At 51.8% G+C, this 19,002-nt stretch overlaps 8 protein-coding genes across 8 annotated transcripts; 4 read left to right on the top strand and 4 right to left on the bottom strand.

Annotated features, from left to right (window-relative positions):
- Window positions 1-252: 252 nt before the first annotated feature.
- On the top strand, window positions 253-921 carry BGZ61DRAFT_470778 (uncharacterized protein; the record flags this gene model as incomplete). The annotated part of the gene is made up of 2 exons (XM_046248126.1): window positions 253-412; window positions 455-921. The coding sequence occupies 2 exons, from the start codon at window positions 253-255 to the stop codon at window positions 919-921; spliced, it is 627 nt and encodes a 208-aa protein (XP_046112109.1).
- Window positions 922-1,454: 533 nt separating this feature from the next.
- Window positions 1,455-2,378, top strand: BGZ61DRAFT_13058 (uncharacterized protein). The gene is made up of 2 exons (XM_046237144.1): window positions 1,455-2,139; window positions 2,195-2,378. Exons 1-2 carry the CDS (start codon window positions 1,553-1,555, stop codon window positions 2,250-2,252), a joined length of 645 nt encoding a protein of 214 aa, XP_046112108.1. The 5' UTR covers window positions 1,455-1,552; the 3' UTR covers window positions 2,253-2,378.
- Window positions 2,379-2,733: 355 nt separating this feature from the next.
- Window positions 2,734-4,120, bottom strand: BGZ61DRAFT_488725 (Cys/Met metabolism PLP-dependent enzyme-domain-containing protein; the record flags this gene model as incomplete). Its single annotated transcript, XM_046250137.1, has 2 exons — window positions 2,734-3,774; window positions 3,974-4,120. The coding sequence occupies 2 exons, from the start codon at window positions 4,118-4,120 to the stop codon at window positions 2,734-2,736; spliced, it is 1,188 nt and encodes a 395-aa protein (XP_046112107.1).
- Window positions 4,121-4,702: 582 nt separating this feature from the next.
- Window positions 4,703-6,557, bottom strand: BGZ61DRAFT_438071 (uncharacterized protein). Its single transcript, XM_046244201.1, has 4 exons — window positions 5,873-6,557; window positions 5,719-5,747; window positions 5,518-5,658; window positions 4,703-5,420 (listed from the first exon to the last, which is right to left on the bottom strand). Exons 1-4 carry the CDS (start codon window positions 6,060-6,062, stop codon window positions 5,067-5,069), a joined length of 714 nt encoding a protein of 237 aa, XP_046112106.1. The 5' UTR covers window positions 6,063-6,557; the 3' UTR covers window positions 4,703-5,066.
- Window positions 6,558-7,232: 675 nt separating this feature from the next.
- Window positions 7,233-7,963, bottom strand: BGZ61DRAFT_438070 (uncharacterized protein). Its single transcript, XM_046244200.1, has one exon. It carries the CDS (start codon window positions 7,729-7,731, stop codon window positions 7,282-7,284), a length of 450 nt encoding a protein of 149 aa, XP_046112105.1. The 5' UTR covers window positions 7,732-7,963; the 3' UTR covers window positions 7,233-7,281.
- A 1,152-nt stretch (window positions 7,964-9,115) lies between these two features.
- BGZ61DRAFT_470774 (uncharacterized protein) lies at window positions 9,116-10,194 on the top strand (the record flags this gene model as incomplete). Its single annotated transcript, XM_046248125.1, has 2 exons — window positions 9,116-9,163; window positions 9,268-10,194. The coding sequence occupies 2 exons, from the start codon at window positions 9,116-9,118 to the stop codon at window positions 10,192-10,194; spliced, it is 975 nt and encodes a 324-aa protein (XP_046112104.1).
- A 441-nt stretch (window positions 10,195-10,635) lies between these two features.
- BGZ61DRAFT_12991 (SNF2 family N-terminal domain-containing protein) lies at window positions 10,636-14,171 on the top strand. The gene is made up of 12 exons (XM_046237137.1): window positions 10,636-10,942; window positions 11,007-11,077; window positions 11,132-11,721; window positions 11,772-11,882; window positions 11,936-12,005; window positions 12,058-12,196; window positions 12,245-12,275; window positions 12,322-12,500; window positions 12,559-13,441; window positions 13,506-13,691; window positions 13,778-14,094; window positions 14,146-14,171. Exons 1-11 carry the CDS (start codon window positions 10,708-10,710, stop codon window positions 13,986-13,988), a joined length of 2,706 nt encoding a protein of 901 aa, XP_046112103.1. The 5' UTR covers window positions 10,636-10,707; the 3' UTR covers window positions 13,989-14,094; window positions 14,146-14,171.
- BGZ61DRAFT_501723 (uncharacterized protein) lies at window positions 13,907-18,189 on the bottom strand. Its single transcript, XM_046251710.1, has 8 exons — window positions 17,640-18,189; window positions 17,213-17,587; window positions 16,591-17,151; window positions 16,432-16,537; window positions 16,123-16,377; window positions 15,636-16,072; window positions 14,143-15,586; window positions 13,907-14,089 (listed from the first exon to the last, which is right to left on the bottom strand). Exons 1-7 carry the CDS (start codon window positions 18,142-18,144, stop codon window positions 14,304-14,306), a joined length of 3,522 nt encoding a protein of 1,173 aa, XP_046112102.1. The 5' UTR covers window positions 18,145-18,189; the 3' UTR covers window positions 13,907-14,089; window positions 14,143-14,303.
- Window positions 18,190-19,002: the final 813 nt, after the last annotated feature.

Raw genomic sequence — 19,002 nt, 5'->3', positions numbered from 1 at the left:
CACAAACCCATGTTCCATCGTTCAACACCATGCGCCCTCAGGGATCCCATGGTTGCAGCCCGATTTTCGGCTGCGTGAGGCCCTCTTGGAATCCCGATTTGGCATGGAGGCGTTTCTGGTCGTGCCGATCCCCAACCATTATGCTGCGGCACCGCGCTTGAGTCCTATTTCGAGATCCTCAACGTGGCCAAGCGCGGGTACTATTGCACATGCAACAACACCCCATCGTCATGTCATTAGCTTGCTTCGCGCATGGCGCTTCTTCGCGAATCTTGTGTCTGGCTTGCTTTGGCTGCCGCTTGGGAGGGCGCCTGTCCTGCCGCTGTGACCTGCAAGTGCCTCTTCGATGTGGGTACTGTGCAAGCGGGAGCAGTATCGCAACTCATGCGCTACCGCGTGAAGCATGATGATTGTGAGCTCACGAGTTATGCTTCACTCAACTATGTGGACTAAGCATGCCCCATTACCTCTTCACATGGGCACAGTATAAGCAGCAACACACGAGCTACTCCAAACGCTCTCAGCACTCAAATCATCTCCGTCTGGGATGCACATGCATATGCTGTCGCCCACGCCGATTCTGTCGGGGCTCTGCCGACATGGGTGTGTCTCTGGGCCATTCAATTGTTTGGCCAGCCCTACGGGCTGCAGGAAATGATCGGATCGTGGGGCGGTGGGAGGCACGGCACAGGACGCACTCTGACGACGTTGGGGTCAGGTTTGATCGGTTACATCATGGAGGCATCTGGGCTCCCTCACAACAAATCAAGAAACCGCTCGCTTGGAATGGGTGTGACCAAGGAGCGAACCCCTGCCCAAGCCTCGGGAGGGCCTGGAGTGACTGCACTCGAGCCCTCATTGGACGAGCCAGGCGGTAAAGCGCTTGAATCTCTATTGCGGACTGGGGTGTTCTATTCTTGAGACTCGAAACGGCTAGAACAGCAACAAGTAAGTCTGCTGTGAAGCATCACCCTCCCCACTCTCGGCGACCTGCACACCACATTGGCAGCTCGGAGGGTTTTGCCTTCATCCCTAGCACCGACAATGGCACGTCGTTTGATTCTATGCCGCTTCGGGATGTTTTGCTGACATGTCTTGGCCCCCGTTCCCTGTGGTGAAGCTTGACCCTGGTCTTTAAGAGCCGTAGCACGGCCTCGCGGACCCCAACTATCGGGTTGGCGCTTCCTGATTGGTCCCATTGAAGGCCTCCCGGCCGGACTCCCCGCGATCATGGAGCTCCAGCCACACATGTCGGCAGCGAGCATGAGCCTCCCTGGGGCGTGAGCTTCCAATTCTGTCGTTGACTTTACAGAGGCATCCAGAGTTGCGGGACAAGGGCTTGATGCTAGACGCATCTAATAAATATCATGGCTCCGGGCAAAGGTTGCCACTCCACATCATCAGCCATTGAGCTTCTCGCTTGTGTATTGACATCAAAGGCCTTCTCCATTGGCTGACTCCACAAGCGCAGCAAGACTACTGACTTACACCCTCTTCAAGTCCGACTCTAAATAACTACCACCCAAAAGCTCATCCATTGACGGTACTCATCATGGCTCGCCAGCCCGATTACAGCCGAGACTACAACCAAGACTACAACAGAGACTACAATCGAGACTACAACAGAGATTATAGTCGACCAGGAAGCTCTAGGAATTGGAGCGAGGAGGCTATTCGGGGTAGCTGGGAATCGAGCTATCAACGATCCACGGCTGCCTCACCGCGAGACCGCAATTCATCTTGGAGAGGCGTCACACCAACAGACTACAGCGCAAAGGCCGGCATGGTCGACAATTGGCTTGGCCAGCAACGAACCCAAGACCCTTCGAGGGCCATGTCTGCCGTCTCCGAGTTTGTCACACCTGAATCTTCGCCAGTCATCAGCGATGGCTCGGCAACTTTTCAAACGAGACCCGCGCTTGGAGCTCGACCTCCTGTAGACAGGGCGCCAGTCTTGCCCCCTGACTACTACACCCCATCTCCAAGCCGGACAACATGGAGACAAAGCCCTGGTCATGCCTCCTCATCCCGAGGGGCAGCATCTTATTCCGCCCGTCATTCCGTCGACCACTCCGCTGGCCATTCCGCCGACTATGACCTGCGAGGGGTTGGCTCCTTTGCGGACGCCGATCGTTCGAGGTAAGGCTTTCATTTACATTTATACTGTCGAGACAGATACTAACGCGAGGACTAGGCGCAAGGAGGTCAAGTACAAGCCGCTCAGCAACTGGTTCGACTTGTGGCTTCCTTGATTTGCGAGTACTTCACGACTGAAACATTTTGACGGCTTCGTTTAAGAAGTATACGACGCTTTGGTTCGAGATTCTTGGTTAGGATGGATTATGGCCTAGCTGATTCATGACATTGGGCACCACGATAGAGGGTATTTTTTAGAGCGGTTTGTTTTTTCTTCTTGTCTTCTTTTCGATTTCTTTTTTCGATTTCTTTTTTTTCTTCATCCCCACTCTTACAGGACACCTCACGGTCATTCAAAGCACACGTTGATGGAAGAATTTGCAAGATTGTCACGAGTTTTCTCACACCCCACTTACATTCGCTTTACTTCATTTCACTCACGGCCGAACCAAGGCATTATTTGGAGGAGATCTTTCCTTACTAAAAGGCTCATATTTATGAGAAACTTGTTATTCTCCTTCACGTTATGGTCCACCTCTGTCTATTGGTTTTCTCTGTGATCTATTCCATTCTATCTCTTCCTTAAGTGTTTCAGTCTTATTTCCCACCATTTTCCTTTCTCAGAGCCTCCAGGCCCTGGAGCAGGTCATGCTTGATATCATCCAGTCCCTCGACGCCAATGCTTACACGCAAAAGCCGCTTGTCGACGCCAGCATCTGTCATGGCGCGCCACTCAATGAGACTCTCCACACCACCCAGGCTCGTGGCGTGGTGGAATAGATGCAACTTGCTGGGCAGCCGCTTTGCTGCGTCTTCATCCTTGAGATATATGGAGAAAACGGGGCCCCAGCCGCCCGGCATCTGGCGCCGCAGCCAGCTATCCTCGACGGCTGCTTCAGGCTGCAGACTAGCATGCTGGATGCGCTCAACGAGAGCATTCACCACCGAGGATGGGTCTCGCTGCTGCTCGGCCAACCAAGCGACGACTGCGGAGGCCGTGGCACTCTGGCGCGTGACTCGCAGCTCGAATGTACGCAGCGAACGGATGCCCAGCCAGCCCTCAAGGCTGCCCATGACGGAGCCGAGGACAAGTCGGTCGTCACGCAGAGAGTTGATCCAGCCCTCATGCTTGGGGTTGACAGCCAGCACGCCGCACAGAAGGTCAGAGTGGCCGCCAATATACTTGGTGCCGCTGTGCATGACGACGTCGACGTCGTACTGGAAGGGGTTCTGCAGCGGGGGCGGTGCAAACGTCGCATCGACGGTGAGGTAGGCGCCAGCCTTACGAGCCTTCTCAGCATATGCAGCGAGATCGCGGGCCTCGCCCGTGGGGTTCAGGGGCGTCTCGACGTGGATGACATCGCCGGGTTGAAGGTCCTCGACGGCACAGTCGAGGGGTAGCTGCTGGAGCCCCGTGAGACGGGAGAGGACCTTGATGACACCATGACAGCCGTGATAGCCTTCGCCAATGGCGATTCGCTTAGGGTTGAGGTGAACGAGCATGGCATGGAAGGCAGAGAGGCCGGAGCCGTAGGTCAGCGAGGGGGCACCCAGGAGGGAAGTGAGGATGGCCTCGAGGCGAGTGGTGTTGGGGGCGGAGTAGCGGGAGTAGACGTGAGAATCTAGGGGGGCATCGGGCTGTAGTTGTCATGTTAGTATGACTGTTGTCATTTTGTTGAAGTTTGAGTTTTGTCCAGGTGGACATGACATGATGGTGTATCCGTTTCATCTCACCATCAATAGACGATGAGGATACTGGAACCACAGACTAATCCGCAAGGATAACTCGGAAAACATATATTCCAAAATGCCCATATTATTGGGACAAAAAACTTACATCAGTGTACTCCAACGGCTTCAGGAGATCTGGGTCGTCGCTGTATCGGAACGTGGTGCTGACATGCATAGCCGGAGCCACCGCCCGGTGCACAGCAATGTTGTCGTCCGCGTGGACGCCCCGAGAGGCCAGCGACAGACCAGCCATGGCATTGTTAAGCGCAGTGCCGTTCTGGCCGTTGGGGGCTTGATCGGATGCCATCTTCGACGGCCTTGGGTTATCGAGCGAGGATGAGGGGTTGATAGAGCGGGGTGGATGTACGGAAGACGGGAGTAGAAGCGTGAGCGAAGTCGGCAGTGTTGCAGAGTAAAAAAGGAACAACACCTGTTGGAACCTGGGTCAACTGATATCTAGGAAAGGATCTAGACGTTTAAATAACTCTAAGGAGTGGACGGTTGCTGCCAGATGTTGAATCCGCATGTTAGTCACAGGGCGTCGTCGAGTAAAGCGGGGCACTGATCCATTCGATGTTGACCAGCACGCCATTCATTGACTCCGGCCGTCGTGGATACTGGATGCAGATACGATGCTGTCTGCGTATCTAAGTGGACACCCCGCCGCCATCGGCCTAGCGATCAGTAGCAACTATCTCGTCTGGAGATTTTTTGCTTGGGAATCATAATATGTGTTCGGTCTATTTGGGGGAGAGCACATGCCATTCAGCTTGTTTCGGGTTGCTTAATTCCGAATCCCACCACCGCCAATCCCCACTCTCACAGACACTCCCTCCCGAGACTCACTCCTCACTCCGGGTTGGCTATCACAGCTGCACTAAGGGTCTGACACCTGGCATTGGGTATTGCGGATCTTATATCATTGATTCGCGTATCTCATCTCATTAACATTAATTGGTTGCTCATGTTGTCTTCCTTCTCCTGGGACAAATATTGCCTCTGTCCATGATTCTCCAGTCTTCCTCGGGCCCTACCAAAGCGAGTGTACTCTGCTTTTTATCCATGTTGTACCCAATGCAGCAACGAATGCGTCTCTAGGCATGATCCGACCCGGTTACCGATAACGCCGCAGTAATAAAAAGCCAGGTATCTTAATACATCATCGAATAAACGTCTGTTGCTGCTCGCGGCGGCAGCACTCAGTGCATCTCTTGGCCTTCTGGGTTCGTCTTCGGCTGGTCGATCGAGCCGAGCTCGGCGCCCTGTCCACTGGGAGCCCTCTTGCGGCTATGGATAAGGAAGCGGGAGACAGCGGGCTGCACTGAGGCGTCCTTTTCTTGGGTATCGGAGAACTTGGAGAAGAAGCCGCGCTTCCGGGGCTGGGGTTGCTTGTCCTCAAGTCCAACATCCTCGAACGCTTCCTCGGCGGTGGCGGGCTGTCGCTCAAACGATCGGTCCATCGCTGATCGGGGGAGACGAGGGAATCGGGCAGAGTCGAGACTCTGACGGCCAGGAAGGTCGGAGTTTGCGATGGGAGATCGCGCCGAAATATCCTGGGTAAGTTAGTCTTGCCGGCTTTGGCGGGCCAGCATGCTCAGTGGATTGACTGAGGCCGCTGGATGCATGGGCAGGAGGGAATATAGCACGCACGAATGATCTGCGATACGAGTCAAAGGACTCTCGGGAGATGGAGAAGTGCTCAATGTCGCCGAAACTGCTGCGGGTGTCGGTAGAGGTGCGCGTCGTGAGGTACTTGCGGGGCCACTGGCCCTTTTCCTCGGTCGGTGAGGGCTGTGTACATGATTAGGATCATCGAGTAGCTTGGCTGGAATCTAATCTCTGATGTCTTACCGGGAGATAGACGCCACTATCGTTGACAACTGTTGTACGAGAACGGTGTCAACTAACTGGTCTTGTGATTGAGGGCCGGATGCATTGCGGCGCACCCCCGGTAGAGGGGTGGTCGCGTGGTCCTAGAATTGGGGGAGTAGACCACATCACATACCACTCATTTTATATTCGCCATTATCACGGCCCTTGGTACTGCGGATGCTGAGACCGGACGATGCCTTGGAGCCGATGGTGTCGACTCGCTCGAAGCCGGGGACGTGAGGGTGATCCTGCTCCGGGCGAATGTTTTCGTCCTGGACGACGATGCTGCCAGGGCGACGAACGAAGGGGTTGCGGATGGGCATGGTTGGAGAGGGATGGATCGTAAGAGAGGAGAAGTGTCGCTAATTGAGAATGCGGATGTGATGATTGATTGAGTGATGAAATGGATGCGAAGCCGTTTAGAGTCGTTCGTTTTTGCTACAGGGAGACGGAAACGGAGTTCTCGGAACAGGGCGGGATTCAGGGAGCGCAGGGGAGGTACGCGGATGTACGGGTAACGGGTAACGGGTGATGGGCGACGAGCGAAGCAAGAGCGACGGAGATGGAGATGAGACGGGACGAAAGGTGAGGATAGGACGGAGCTAGACGCTCAGATAAAGTAGGTAAAGTAGGCAATATAGTATGACAGGCACAAGACCAAGAACCACTTGACATCAGGGAATGATAGGGCAGGGGTTTAATTGAGTTGAGAACCGAGATTCGTGGATTTGGGGGGGAGTCGAGGATTTACATAAGACGGCGGCGGCGGATGGCAGTGGATCGATTGCAAAAGTGGCACGGCGGAGCATAACAAGAACAGGCTCCGTGGGCCGCTGCCCGTGGCCGTAGCCGTTGCCGCGGTCGTGGCAGTGGATGAGATGTGGAGAATGAATGCAACAAGACAAGTGAGAGAACAGACAACCAGACAGACAGACACCAGCAACCCAGCAAATCAGCGGCCAGATGCAATTCCATAGCAGGGTTGGTGCGGCAGCAATTGCGGCAGCGCTGCAGTAGCACAGCCATTTCCAACGGACTTTGGGTGTGTGGAGGGACGTCAGCAGGCCCAAACAAAGGGCGCCAACAGGGCTCGGGTCAAGCCAAGGGGGAGACGACAAACCTACCTACTGCTGCAGAGCCAGAATGCCGTATTCCCAGTATTGACCAGTGGCTAGCAGCTCCATACGGAATGGCAACAGGCGTTTGGACGGGAAAATTGCAAGGGGGCAAATGTTTTCTAAGGTCGGGTTTCTAGGTCGGGGTTGGCCATGCATCGATTTGGCACTTGCCGTCATCGGAATCGCATGGGGCGATGGGCGCGACCTTCCTTTGCCCGCTTCAGGAACAACCGCCATCCATCCACCATCCAAACCAGGCAAGATCGGGCGTGCTTTCTGGCCAGTTTCTCTCCCGCCGACACAACCTCACTCCGTCCATCCACACCATCATCAATGATGCGCAGCCAACTCAACCGACTTCCAGCCGAGCCAAACCCGCCCGCCCGCCCAGTAAAACCCATCGAGAGAACGATAATCGGCGCCGTCAGAGTCCGCCACTGCAAGTGGGCGTGGGGATCACCGTCGATGGTCCCAACTGATGCACTGCGGGCACCCACAATCCCACTATCCCACCTTTTCGGGTCCCCCTCCGCCCAACTTCGCCCCTTTCACCCTCTCCGTTCGGGAGGCGGGGCGCTGATCGACACCGATGCGCCGACCCCCGACATCGAAAGACCCCTGCAGACAGGGGCGCTGAGGGCTCTGTCGTCACCCTCACCTCAGGCCGTCGCGGCTTTTGGCTTGGTCGGGCTTGGCTTCGCTTCTCAGATTCCATCTTCTCACAGCCACCTGATGGGCTTGGCATGGAATCACCCAATACGGTGCCGTGATAAACGGTGATCTGGATGCTGATCATAGTCGATTCCAGGTCAGGACTGGTAGACCAGCTGACGCAACTGTTTGTTGTGTGTTTCTCTGCTCTCCAGTAAGACATACGGCGCCAGCGTCCTGCCCATTCTTTCCTAGGTCATCCAACACCCCTTGTTCGCGCATATCGCACCATTCCACCCTGATCCCAAAAAGAATTTGGCGGACGAGCGAAAGGGTAATTATTGCGTCTCTTCTCTGGGGTTGCGCTCCGGCCTATCCGATAGTGGACCGATATGGACCCGCGAATCCGGAACTTATTCGGGCGTTGTAACGTCCGGACAACGACATCGACCGATGCGATCTCGACAGTTATCGAGAGAATGTGTATTCAGATGCTTTAATTACTCTTCCGGATTTTTCTTCCCATGCCTTGGCCATTGGCCGCGTAAGGGCTCGGCCTAGGTCCATGGACGCCTCATGCAAGCAACCGCGAGCTACTTGTCTCATCTAAAAGGACATAGGTGGTGTTGCATACCAAGCTAGAAGCCTCATCTTGTGCTACGAGTGGCGGATGCACCCATTTTTCTGGCTGGTCCCGATGGTGGTGCCCGAGGGATGTTTCAACATCAATGCCGTTTGTGTCCCTAATGGGGCTTGAGGGTGTTGGATTGACTGTTTGCTGGCTTGACCTAGATTCACTGACTGATGTCTACCCCTTTCGGCACCGAATGCTCTTCGCGAATCCATCTTTTATTTGACATGTAACTTCTCAGCCACATTCTATCTGTGCAACTCCAATATGAGTAGGCCTATTCTCCTAGCCGGACCAACAAGGTGGCTGCTGCAGTCTTCCGTTCCCATCAACCTGGACTTGTGACACAACGCTGAGAGCCGTTTTTAGAGGCCCCAGCAATCCCCCAACTCTCAGTAGTCTCGAATTTAATATGAGTTCTGATGTCGGATTTCCGTCATCTGCAGGTTTGCGTCCCATGCTCGTATTGAACAGTCCCTTCCTTCTCGGGTCTGAGAGACAAGTAAAAAAAAGGTGCCAGCCGCCCTCTCTCTCTCTCTCTCGGGCATCACATTTTCTCATCCGAACCACCATCTTCTCTTCGCCACTTTCACCACAACATGTTTACTGCTCGGAGCGTCTGAGAAGAGTCGGATTAGAAGCGCTCCCGCCCGACGACAACTGCACCCACGTGGGCATCGTCACCACCATCGCACCTGCCAGATCTCTCCCATCTCTCCTGCGCTTTCAGGAGGCACTCGCTACTTAGACTCTTGACCCCAATGGCTTCCTCGTTTATCGCCACGTGAGAGGCTCAAGTTTCTATGCCCGACGTTGCCTTTGGCCTTCGCTCGCACCTCAGCACATCCTCTCTCGCTTGTTTTTTTGGAACGCGAGCCCAGTTTTGGACCCAACCACCGCGTACCTGCGCCTCCAGGGACTCTCTTTTAAACCACATCCAGCTTGCTGATTCATCACTAATGTGCAACAAATCGCCATGAGTGTCTTCTTTATCGGCTGGGAGTTGTGGCAGGAAATGACCTTTGTGAGTGTCGTCGAACAAGACGTTGGACCCCCGTTCAGCATGGCCCAGTCGTTCCTTTACCTCCCGTTGATTTTACGATTGACTAACAGTGAATAATGCACTAGGTCCTCGCTTGCTGCATTGTTCTCGTCTTCGCTATTGGGCTCGCCCGGCTGCGGTGGACCAATCGAGCTGTGCGCCGTTTAGAAATCATCGACGAGGAGAAGAGGGCTCGACTCTCGGCAATGTCTCACTGCGGTATCGACGCCTTACGGCCCCCCGAGGTTCCATTCGGCATTCGCGCCATACAGAGCGGCATCGAGGTGGAGGGGATCTGGATCTCGCGGCCTAACACGCCGGATCCCAGTCAGCCTGCTACGCCAGCAACCCTGGTGGGACATCATATTGCTATGAGTAAAGGAAAGGAGAAAATGCTCGACGCTGGGATACCGGAATTCTCAAGTGTCTATCTCGCTTCTGAAAGTCGTCATGGCGATCACACCTCCCAGCTCGATCTGTCATGCAGAACACCAACAATTAAGACTTTGGACGTATCGCCGAGCCCTGGACGTTACGGCTCAAATCCTCTGGGCCTGAGAAACTCCCCACCAAAGCTTCAAATCCACCAATACACCCCCAAGGGACTTCGAGATGAACGGCATATGAGCGATGCCTCGGCTGTATCCAGCCTCCGCAATCCATTCACCACGCCCGCTCAAACCCCAACACTTTGCTCTTTAAACCGAACGTCCGTTGCTGGCTCAGAGCAAGACACATCCATCTCCGTGCTGGCTCTGTACAATACAGTGGAGGCTCAGGTTGGTCACTATGCTGGGATGGTGAGCCGTGGAGGTGTGGTGGTCCCAGCCGGATTCGGACGGGAGATATCGAATCGGACTGCCTGGGAGACAGCCTCAAATGGGGATTGGGCTCAGCCACAACCTGTCGAACCGAATACTTCTAGCAAGTTAACACCAGCCCATCGCAAGTTACGAAAGGGACCGGCCGTTACGAGTGGACGGCCACCTTCAGTCTCATCAAGTAGCAACTGAATATAGACTCAAGATCTAACCCCAACGCGCCTCCTTAACGCATAACCAAACGGTCCACCGAGATGTGCTATTTTGTGCTGACCCACACGACATACCTAGCCTCTGAGGCATGCCCCCAGATTAAAACGGTCTGAAGGGGGAGCCTGTTTTCACAAACCCGACAATTCAATATTCCCCATGATTTCATCTACCGATTAGAGGTAGACTGCAGGGTCCAAGAGGGTAGAGAAACTGTTATGGCCAGGCGAGTTTTCTGAACACCGGCTCTCTAGGTGGGTTCAGGCTGTGTATAATATGCAAGGGCAGGGATTGACGCCCAAACTGGATTCTATGGCCAATAAACGAAGCATCCTGCCGCCACATGAAAGATGTAAGGCGGACGAGGACGAGGCAACGAGGCGCATTTTTTTCTTCGTCCTTATTTGAACTGTTCACGCTGCGTGGTCTTTCCTCACCCGAGTTTTACCTATTTGATACATCCTCCTCATTGGCAACCTCTTGTCTAAAGCTGGCATGAAGATGGATAACCTGCCATGGAGAGCAGATTCTAAGCGGCAGCTGTCTTTTAGCAGCGACAGGGGGACCGACGATGCAGAGGCGAAACGCCAGTGTCGCCCAGACCCGACCAGCCAACACGAAGCAGCAACCTTAGGATCTGAGACCGGCCCATATGGAGAGATTGACCTGCCATTTTTTGGCACAACAACTGAATATTCCGGAGTAAGCTCTGCGGAAGATATGATGATTGGCAAGTCATTAAAACCTCGACTCCTATTCCGAGTGTCAATGTTCTAATTATCCGTTTGGCACAGACACTCATTCCGACCCAGCGTCGACCGCGACAACAGTAAATGAGGCGCCCTATGACACCTGCTTTGGAGCTGTAGAGTAGTACCTTTCTAAAATTGTGCAGAGTTGCCGCTGATGTGATAGAAAGGTCATCGAAAAAGCAGTGTCTTCCTTCAAGAGTCGTGGAGGCGCTAAGCAAGTTCCGGTGACTGTCGCAGCCTGGGGGTTCTCGTTGAAATTGTCGTTCTTCGATACCAAAAAATACGCTGGAATCATTAAAAATGCTGCCTTGGTCAGGCTTCTACAGGAATTCTCAGTCACTCTCACCGCTACCTTGTTAGCTCCGACGACGAAGCAGAAGACATTCACGGCAAGCAAGAGCTCGTCTATTGACATTCCTGAGGAATGCCCTATTAGAATTGTGGTTTATGGTCTTATGACCAACTGTGATGCTATTGGAGAGATCCTTGGAGACGCTGGGCTCTGTTTTCAGCATCCGTTGGCTATTGAGTATGAACACCAAGTGGCGTATCACAACCCCCATTATCTCCTCCGCCCGGGCTCTGAAATGCCCAAGTTGGAGGAACTGTCTCATGCAGAGACGAGCAGGGAGGTAGAAAAGAACTTGCTCGACGAGTCAGACAAAGGGATTCTCATGAGACTACTTGACGAGGCCGGCAACTCTGGCATGCAAGCTTCCATGGAGCCAAGTGCTCGTCTACGATCAACGCTGAAGGAGTAAGAGTGGCCGGTCTCTTTAACTCTGACACATAGGCTAATTTAAGCAGACATCAAATCACGGCCCTCGCTCAATTCACAGAAATCGAGGCTGGTGTTCTAATCGACAAGAAATTCCCATCGTTATGGGAACTGTCCTCGGGCTCGAACCCGCTGAGGAAGTGAGTTGAACTTATTCTACATTCAACATTCTGACGCTGAACAACAATTTTAGGTATCGAAACAAAGTCACGGGGGTTCTCGAAATAGCTCCGCGGCCAGTTCGCGGCGGGATCCTCGCAGATGTGAGTAAACCAAATCTAGCATGTTACGGACATCGATATTGAACTCAGATAGGAAATGGGCCTTGGAAAATCGCTCACAATTCTCGCCTTGATATGCTGGTTCTTGGATTCAATGATTAGTCAAAGGACGGCAGAGCATGAGCAACAGACCAGAAGTTGTCGAACAACGCTTCTGGTCACACCAAAATCCAGTACGTTTCCTCACCCATTGTAAAAACACATGTGTTGATTATATTCAGCGATACACAACTGGATACAAGAATGCGAGAAGTGAGTCTGCCGTTCTATCGAGTGGGTGGGCTTAACCATACTTCAGGCACATTCATTCCGGAAGCGTGACATTGGTAACGTATCATGGGTATGATCGACGTCAACTCTCTGAGAAACTGGAGCACGCCGACATAATCCTCACTACGTATGAAACCATGCGACAAGATTGGATCACAAATGGACCGTTGTACTCCAAGAAATGGTATCGTATTGTGTTAGATGAAGGCAAGTTGGGATCAAGATAGAAGACAAGACAAGAAGACCTCCTAACGTTCTCAAATAGCACACCACATCAGAACCAGGTCATCGCAGGTCTTTCAAGCGGCTTGTGCAATCCAGGCCCACTATCGTTGGTGTCTAACCGGAACACCGATCCATAATTCTCTTGACGATTTTGCAGCCTTAGTGACCTTTGTCGGGGTCCCGCCCTTTATCAACAAGGGGGTATTCGATTATTGGATTACCAAACCGATCAAGGAGAATAGTGCTTTCGGACTTCAAAGGCTTGGACTTTTGATCAAGGCCATTTGTGTCCGGCGCACACATAAGCTGCTGTTGTCAGGATCCCAACTGCCTCAGCGTCGTGAAAGAACTACGTGGGTGGAACTGACCCCAAATGACCGGGCTCTGTATCGATTCTTTGAACAGAAGACAGCCGACATTGCATCTGGTTTCTATCGACAAGAATCTGGCTACTCGGCTACCAACCGTAAGGACACCAATATTCTATCGCTGATCAACTTTCTACGCCTTATCTGTGACTACGGCGAATTGCTTCTTTCTCCATCGGCGCTTGAGGCTTGGAAAACCCAAAACAACGAATCTATCGATTGGGAAATGATGCAGGCAACTCAGAAGGTGTGCGAGTTATGTGGGGGGGACCTCGATGATGCTGACACTCAGACTGCCACAAATCTTGACTTCCCCTGCCCTCACCCTATATGTGGTAGGTGTCAAGAGAAATCGAATAGCGGTGCAATTGAAAGCGAATCGAAATGTCCAACATGTGCGGCACAGATACTGGAATTGTATGAGCGGGCAGATCCGCTTTCGAACTCTACTCCGCTGCCAATCCTACCATCGCCGAAGGTGAAAGCCTTGATTGACAACCTCCGTCAAGAACAAGCCCGTTTCAAACAACCCGGTGGGGAAAGCCCCGTGAAGAGGTAAACAACCCGTTGGAGTATTTCTGGCCCGAAAACGATAAGAGCTGGTGTTGATTAATAATAGTGTCATCTTCAGTTCGTGGACGAAAATGCTAGACTTGACCCAGGAGCCCCTTGAAGCGAGCGGCTTCGTTTGCCAACGTATTGATGGTCAAACAAGCTTAAAGGAGCGTGGTAGTGCTATCCATGAATTCAATAACAGCGACAAATGTACGGTCATGCTTGCAAGCATTGGCAGCGCTGGAGAAGGGTAAGAAAGTTGTTATACATGTGCAGTGAATCTGCATATAAGCCAATGATTTTGCTACAGTTTCTTACTAACGTGGCTGTCTCTAGTATCGACTTGACGGCTGCAAATAATATACACTTACTTGAGCCGCACTGGAACCCCATGGCTGAATCGCAGGCAATCGCGCGGGTTCATCGGATGGGACAACGCAGGGAAGTGCTTACAACTAGATATTTGACAGGAGATACGATAGAAACGGTGAGTAAGAGTACATTCAGTGCCTGTATCTCTACAACTTTCCATCTGTCGTGTTACTGAATGTCAAGGAACAGTACGTCCAATGGATACAAACAGACAAATTACGGCTAATCGATCAGTCACTGGACTCTCAACCTGCATCTCAACCCGCCATCAACGATCAACGGTGGAAGGTTAGTATCGACTGTAAAATATTGTTGCAGACAGAACTTACGAGGTAACAGAAATTGCGATCATCTCTGAGAGACAAGCGAGCTGGGTCACAGGACCATTTGATGATGGACATTGTAACGCTGCAAACTGTCTCTGATGAATGAGGAGGATCGCGTATGTTGCTTTGTCAGAACCTCACGCATGAATATCAAGACAGACTAATTACGACGGCCACACGACTCCTCTTGCCCTATCCTCGGCTGCTTTCTTGACGAGTTCGTCCCATGATATATTGAGCCACTTGCCAATATCCTTGGCCCCCTCTTGTTCTTTGATGCTCTCCCTCGTCGAGCCTCGGTCAGGGTTCGCTCCTTGGTATAGAAGAAACTTGATAAACTCTGCCGCTTCTGGGGAGCTTATCCGAGCAGCGTGATAGAGTGGTGTAAAGACTCCGGGGTTAGAGTTCCAGCCATCTACATTGGCACCAAGCTCAAGCAATGCCTGGGCGAGGGGCAATGAACAAGTCGTCTTGGCTACAGATCCTAGCGCGGAACCCAGGTAAATATGAGGCTTATGAGAGAGCCAGGTATCCTTCCCGGAGCTCATAGCACGCCACAAGAATATAAGCTTCTTCTCTCGATCGTCGCGTCGAGCCGTTGCCTTAATAGCTCGGTGCGTCAGGAAAATTCTGGGTACCGAGTTCCCATACATCCTTCCGTACTTGCAGAATCGCAGGAAGTGAGGCTCGATCAGCGATAGCATCTCCATCGACGCCGTTTTAATCAGAGCCTCACACAAGCGCATTGTGCTGTCATTATTGACGTAAACGGAAGTGGGGGAGTTAAATTGCGCCAATAATTCACTTGACAGGTGCCAATTCAGAGTCTCCATGTTCTGACCCTCAATGGAAGAAACCAAACTGTCAATCCACTCGGCATTCTCCCAAGGTTTACGAGGATACATCTGAGACACTAGTTCCAGCGTCGCTGAAGAGGCAGAATAAGCGGCCAGTCTTCGTAACTCAATCCTCACCTCCTTAGGAAGAGCTCTAGCATGGGGTATCAGTTTCTCGATTTCTGCCATGTTGTCTGAAATGACCAGATCGAACAGTAAAGGCTGGACCTCATCGGGGTCGGGGTTGGTTGTCGATATCAGAGTGTTGGGATTCCCTTCCTTGCGATGGAAATCCAAGTGGTCGTCTCTCATCCGCCTGGAGAGAAATCCAATCTCCGCATAATGGCACGATTCAACGTCGCATTTCCAGGGGATGTCATGATGCTTGTTGTGAGAGTTACGAAGAGTCCGCGTCTGAAACCCTCGACGACAAAAGGAGCAGCTCATAAATGCGCATTTATATGGTTGCTGGCCGTAATGGCGCCTGAGAGCTCGGCAACTGCATCCATGTGGATGTTGAACGATCGGGCAGCACAGCTGATCAAATTTAGCATACAACATCTTTGATATGTGTGATGTTACGAGAGGATCGAGGGCGATCCATGCATCCGCTATAACCATATGAGCATGTCGACCGGACAATTGTCTGGGCTTACTCACCTTGGTCAATACGGTACTGAGATGTAGAGGCTTTCTGTCGAAACCGGGCCACATTCCGCAGCATCGCAAAGAGGTCCGGTCGATGAGGTTCCACTTTCCGCAAGACTCGCGGATACAACTGTGCTTCCAATTCAGTGCCACCACGGTACTCCCACTGGCTTCTTGCTCCATCGAGGTTCTCCAGAGCATTTATTAATTGTGGCGGCGGAGCCTTGGATCCAGCCAGGCTGAGATACCTCTCTGTGAGCTCCAGCCATGTGGACGTAGCGTAGTAGTGCAAACGATAGTCACCGGAAATGACATTTTCTTCAAATTCCGGGTCCTCTGTCCAAGGATTGTGGTGATCCTGGCACAAGTACTTTGTACAGCATATCGTGAGACTGAGAGTGGCTTCCATGGTATCAATGAAACCCTCAACATTAGGGTCGTCGATGTATCTATGGGCCCCAGTCAGCAAAATCCCCGTACGGTTGGTGTGGCATCATACTCCTTGACCGTGAAGTGCACAAATTTCACATAATCATCGACAACTTCAATGATGGGTCTGCAGAGCTGGATGATTGGGGAAGGTGACGACACTCTACAAGTGCTCCCGTCGCTACCACTCACTACCAATACCTGCTCCAGTTCTTGTATTGTAAGGGGGGTTGGTGTACAACTAACCCACCCAAGTAGTGACCGGCACTTTGTCTTGGCGAGATGAGGTTGAATGCCATTGATTCTCCGAAAGACTCGCTGGTACCTATCAAATCAAGGGTAAGCCAGTAGACCAGTCCAAATTACTTCAATCACATACGCCTCATTCAGATTCTCTGGGAGTACTCTGAGCTCCTTTCTGATATCCTCAATGTCGCTTAGGAGCTCAATGTTGCCCAACATGATCCGAGCGTAAAGGAACATTCCTTTTAGAAGGTAAGCAAGACATGAGCAGCAGAATATGGGTGGCGACATATACCTTTTGCCTTTGCGGACAGCGGCGCAAGCAGGCCCATGATACTAGCCTTATCATTGGGGAGAAAGTCATGAGTAGAAATCCATTCCCCAAACCAGTCGTTAATGTATGCTTGAATACTCCCCGCATTGCGGGTATCTACCCTGATCTTGGACGAGACGGGTTCAAGAACCTTCTCAATTGCAGGTTCCGTCCGGCTACTGACAAGGATTCGAGTTTCTTGACAGGCATTCGAGAGATCAACTAACTGATGTAGGAGTACTCGTTGCTCAGAACCATCAATCTCATCTATTCCGTCGATAACAACACAAACCGGGCCAGCACAGCTGAGTAGAGTCTGCAGGAGCTGGGTTGCGACATCGAGCTTGTTCTTCAAATTGACCCGGGTTGATTGGCAAAGTACAGTCTGCAGCTGATCATCTTCTGACGCTAATTGGAACATTAGAGAGTGTAGTACTGATAATGCAGTCGTCTTAGCGCTGTGGTCGTAGCTGAGAAATGCGAAGACGGTCCTGTGTGAGCACATTGCCTTGTCGATTACGGTGCCAGCTAGAAATGTCTTCCCTATTCAAGAACCAGATCCCGTTAGAACTGACATGAATGAGTGGACTGATTGTTAGCTTACCTGCTCCAGGAATGCCGTGTAGCCAGAGTAGATCTGTGGAGCGATTCGCAACATCAAGCCACTTCAGGAAGACGTCATCTTGTAGCAACCACTTTCCAGTTCCCTTGCAGGTCTGATTGCGAATCTGGTAAAGTTTGTCATCGCAAAAAGTTGGGGATACGTCCGTCTTGATGATGTTGTACTCTTGCTGCCGGTTACTCCTCTCGGTCCTTTCGAAATGTTCTAGAGCACGCAGCCTGGCATCATGCTCCTCTCGAATATGTTCTAGTCGAACTTCGTTTCTCATCAAAGCTGTATGCCGTTCAACTTGGGACGTGATCAACTTGATTTTGTCCTTTTGAATAGGCCACATCGCCTCAAAGAAGTATCGCCAACCTTGATTTCGGGCGTTAGTCCATTTCCTCGAGCTCATGGTCAGGGTTCTTACGACCCAGACTGAAAAACTTCAATGCCACAACGTAGAAGTCTAGCAAATCTTGAAAAAAGAGAGCTAGGACATCCTTGATATGATGATTCTGGCTAAACATGGTGGTCATGTCCTTGAACTCAGGAAGAAGCTCGCCAATCTCAGCCGTGGTGTTGATGATCGCGTCGAGCGATTGCGTCAGGGTGCTTGTCCATTGAAGCAGCAGTTTGATGGGGCCCCATATCAGCGCTAGAACATCCGGCTTCACCTGTACGAAAGTTTCGACGACGCCTGAGTAGGCTCGGAGTCGCTCCAGATATGGCTTTATCTTGGATAGCCGCCGGAGAGAGTCCTTTTTCGCTAGCTCAATCTGGAGAGCCTCTGTCGCGGTATACACATCGTCAATTGACCTCGTTTTCACCACCTCATCGTATAGTTTGTCGTTTTTGAGCGCTGTTTTGAATTCGCGAGCGGCCTTCTCGAACGCTGCCTGGACAGGATCGGGCACGTTGGGCACTTTCGCCATCCTCACGCTTGCGCTCACCCAAGACGATTGTCGATGTGAGTTGAGTCTACGCAGGACTTGTTGCCTCGTAACAGATCAACGACGGTGTCAAAAGATGTCGGGGAAGAGAGAAGGCGAATGATCCAAGGGCCAAACACGTCCATGCCTGTGTTTTCTTGTTTTCCTGACGCGGGCGGTCAGTGGCGCTGTTCATGCATGACGAGGCAACCATAAGGCAGACAACAGCATTGTGGCTGTTCTCCAGCCTCAATTAGGTCATTACTAACTACTACTTTGACGGCCCAGCCTTGCCTAGAAATTGTCTTTATGAGTATCCGCGGCCGTCTTTGAGGAGCTGGATGTGTTAAATAACGTTCATGAAGTAGTACCCAAAATCGAACTGGTCGCTAACATCGTCAACTCGCGACGTGGTTGGCCTTCGTGTCACATTATTACATCATGCTTCTCAAAGCAACTGGAAATAAAAATGCAAAATATTTATAGCTAAATAACTATGTCGGATCTATCATTTTGAGGCTGACTTTATACAATAATAGAAACACAACGTAGGATAAGTAGACCTTACTTGAAAGTACCCATAACGGAGGTTACCCGATACTGATCTACATCTCGGCCTAATTCCGTCGGCCCTGTCGGCTCCGATCCGCCTCGAATATTGTTTGGGACTCACCGAAGCCCTACAATTGCGTTATGGTCTCATGCCATGACCCCATTGGCATCGGTTTCTATCCGGCGGGGTTATTCGCGGGGTCATCCGCCCAAGAAGCGGTATAAAAGGCACCTTACCACGCTTCCTTATTCACGTTGTATCTTCACTCTTACACAATCTAAGAATCTAACCATCTAAAACCACTTAAA

Source organism: Ilyonectria robusta (genome assembly GCF_021365365.1).
Source record: "Ilyonectria robusta strain PMI_751 chromosome Unknown BGZ61scaffold_1, whole genome shotgun sequence".
In the NCBI taxonomy this organism is placed as follows: Eukaryota; Fungi; Ascomycota; class Sordariomycetes; order Hypocreales; family Nectriaceae; genus Ilyonectria; species Ilyonectria robusta.
This window is presented reverse-complemented; position numbering and strand designations above follow the sequence as displayed.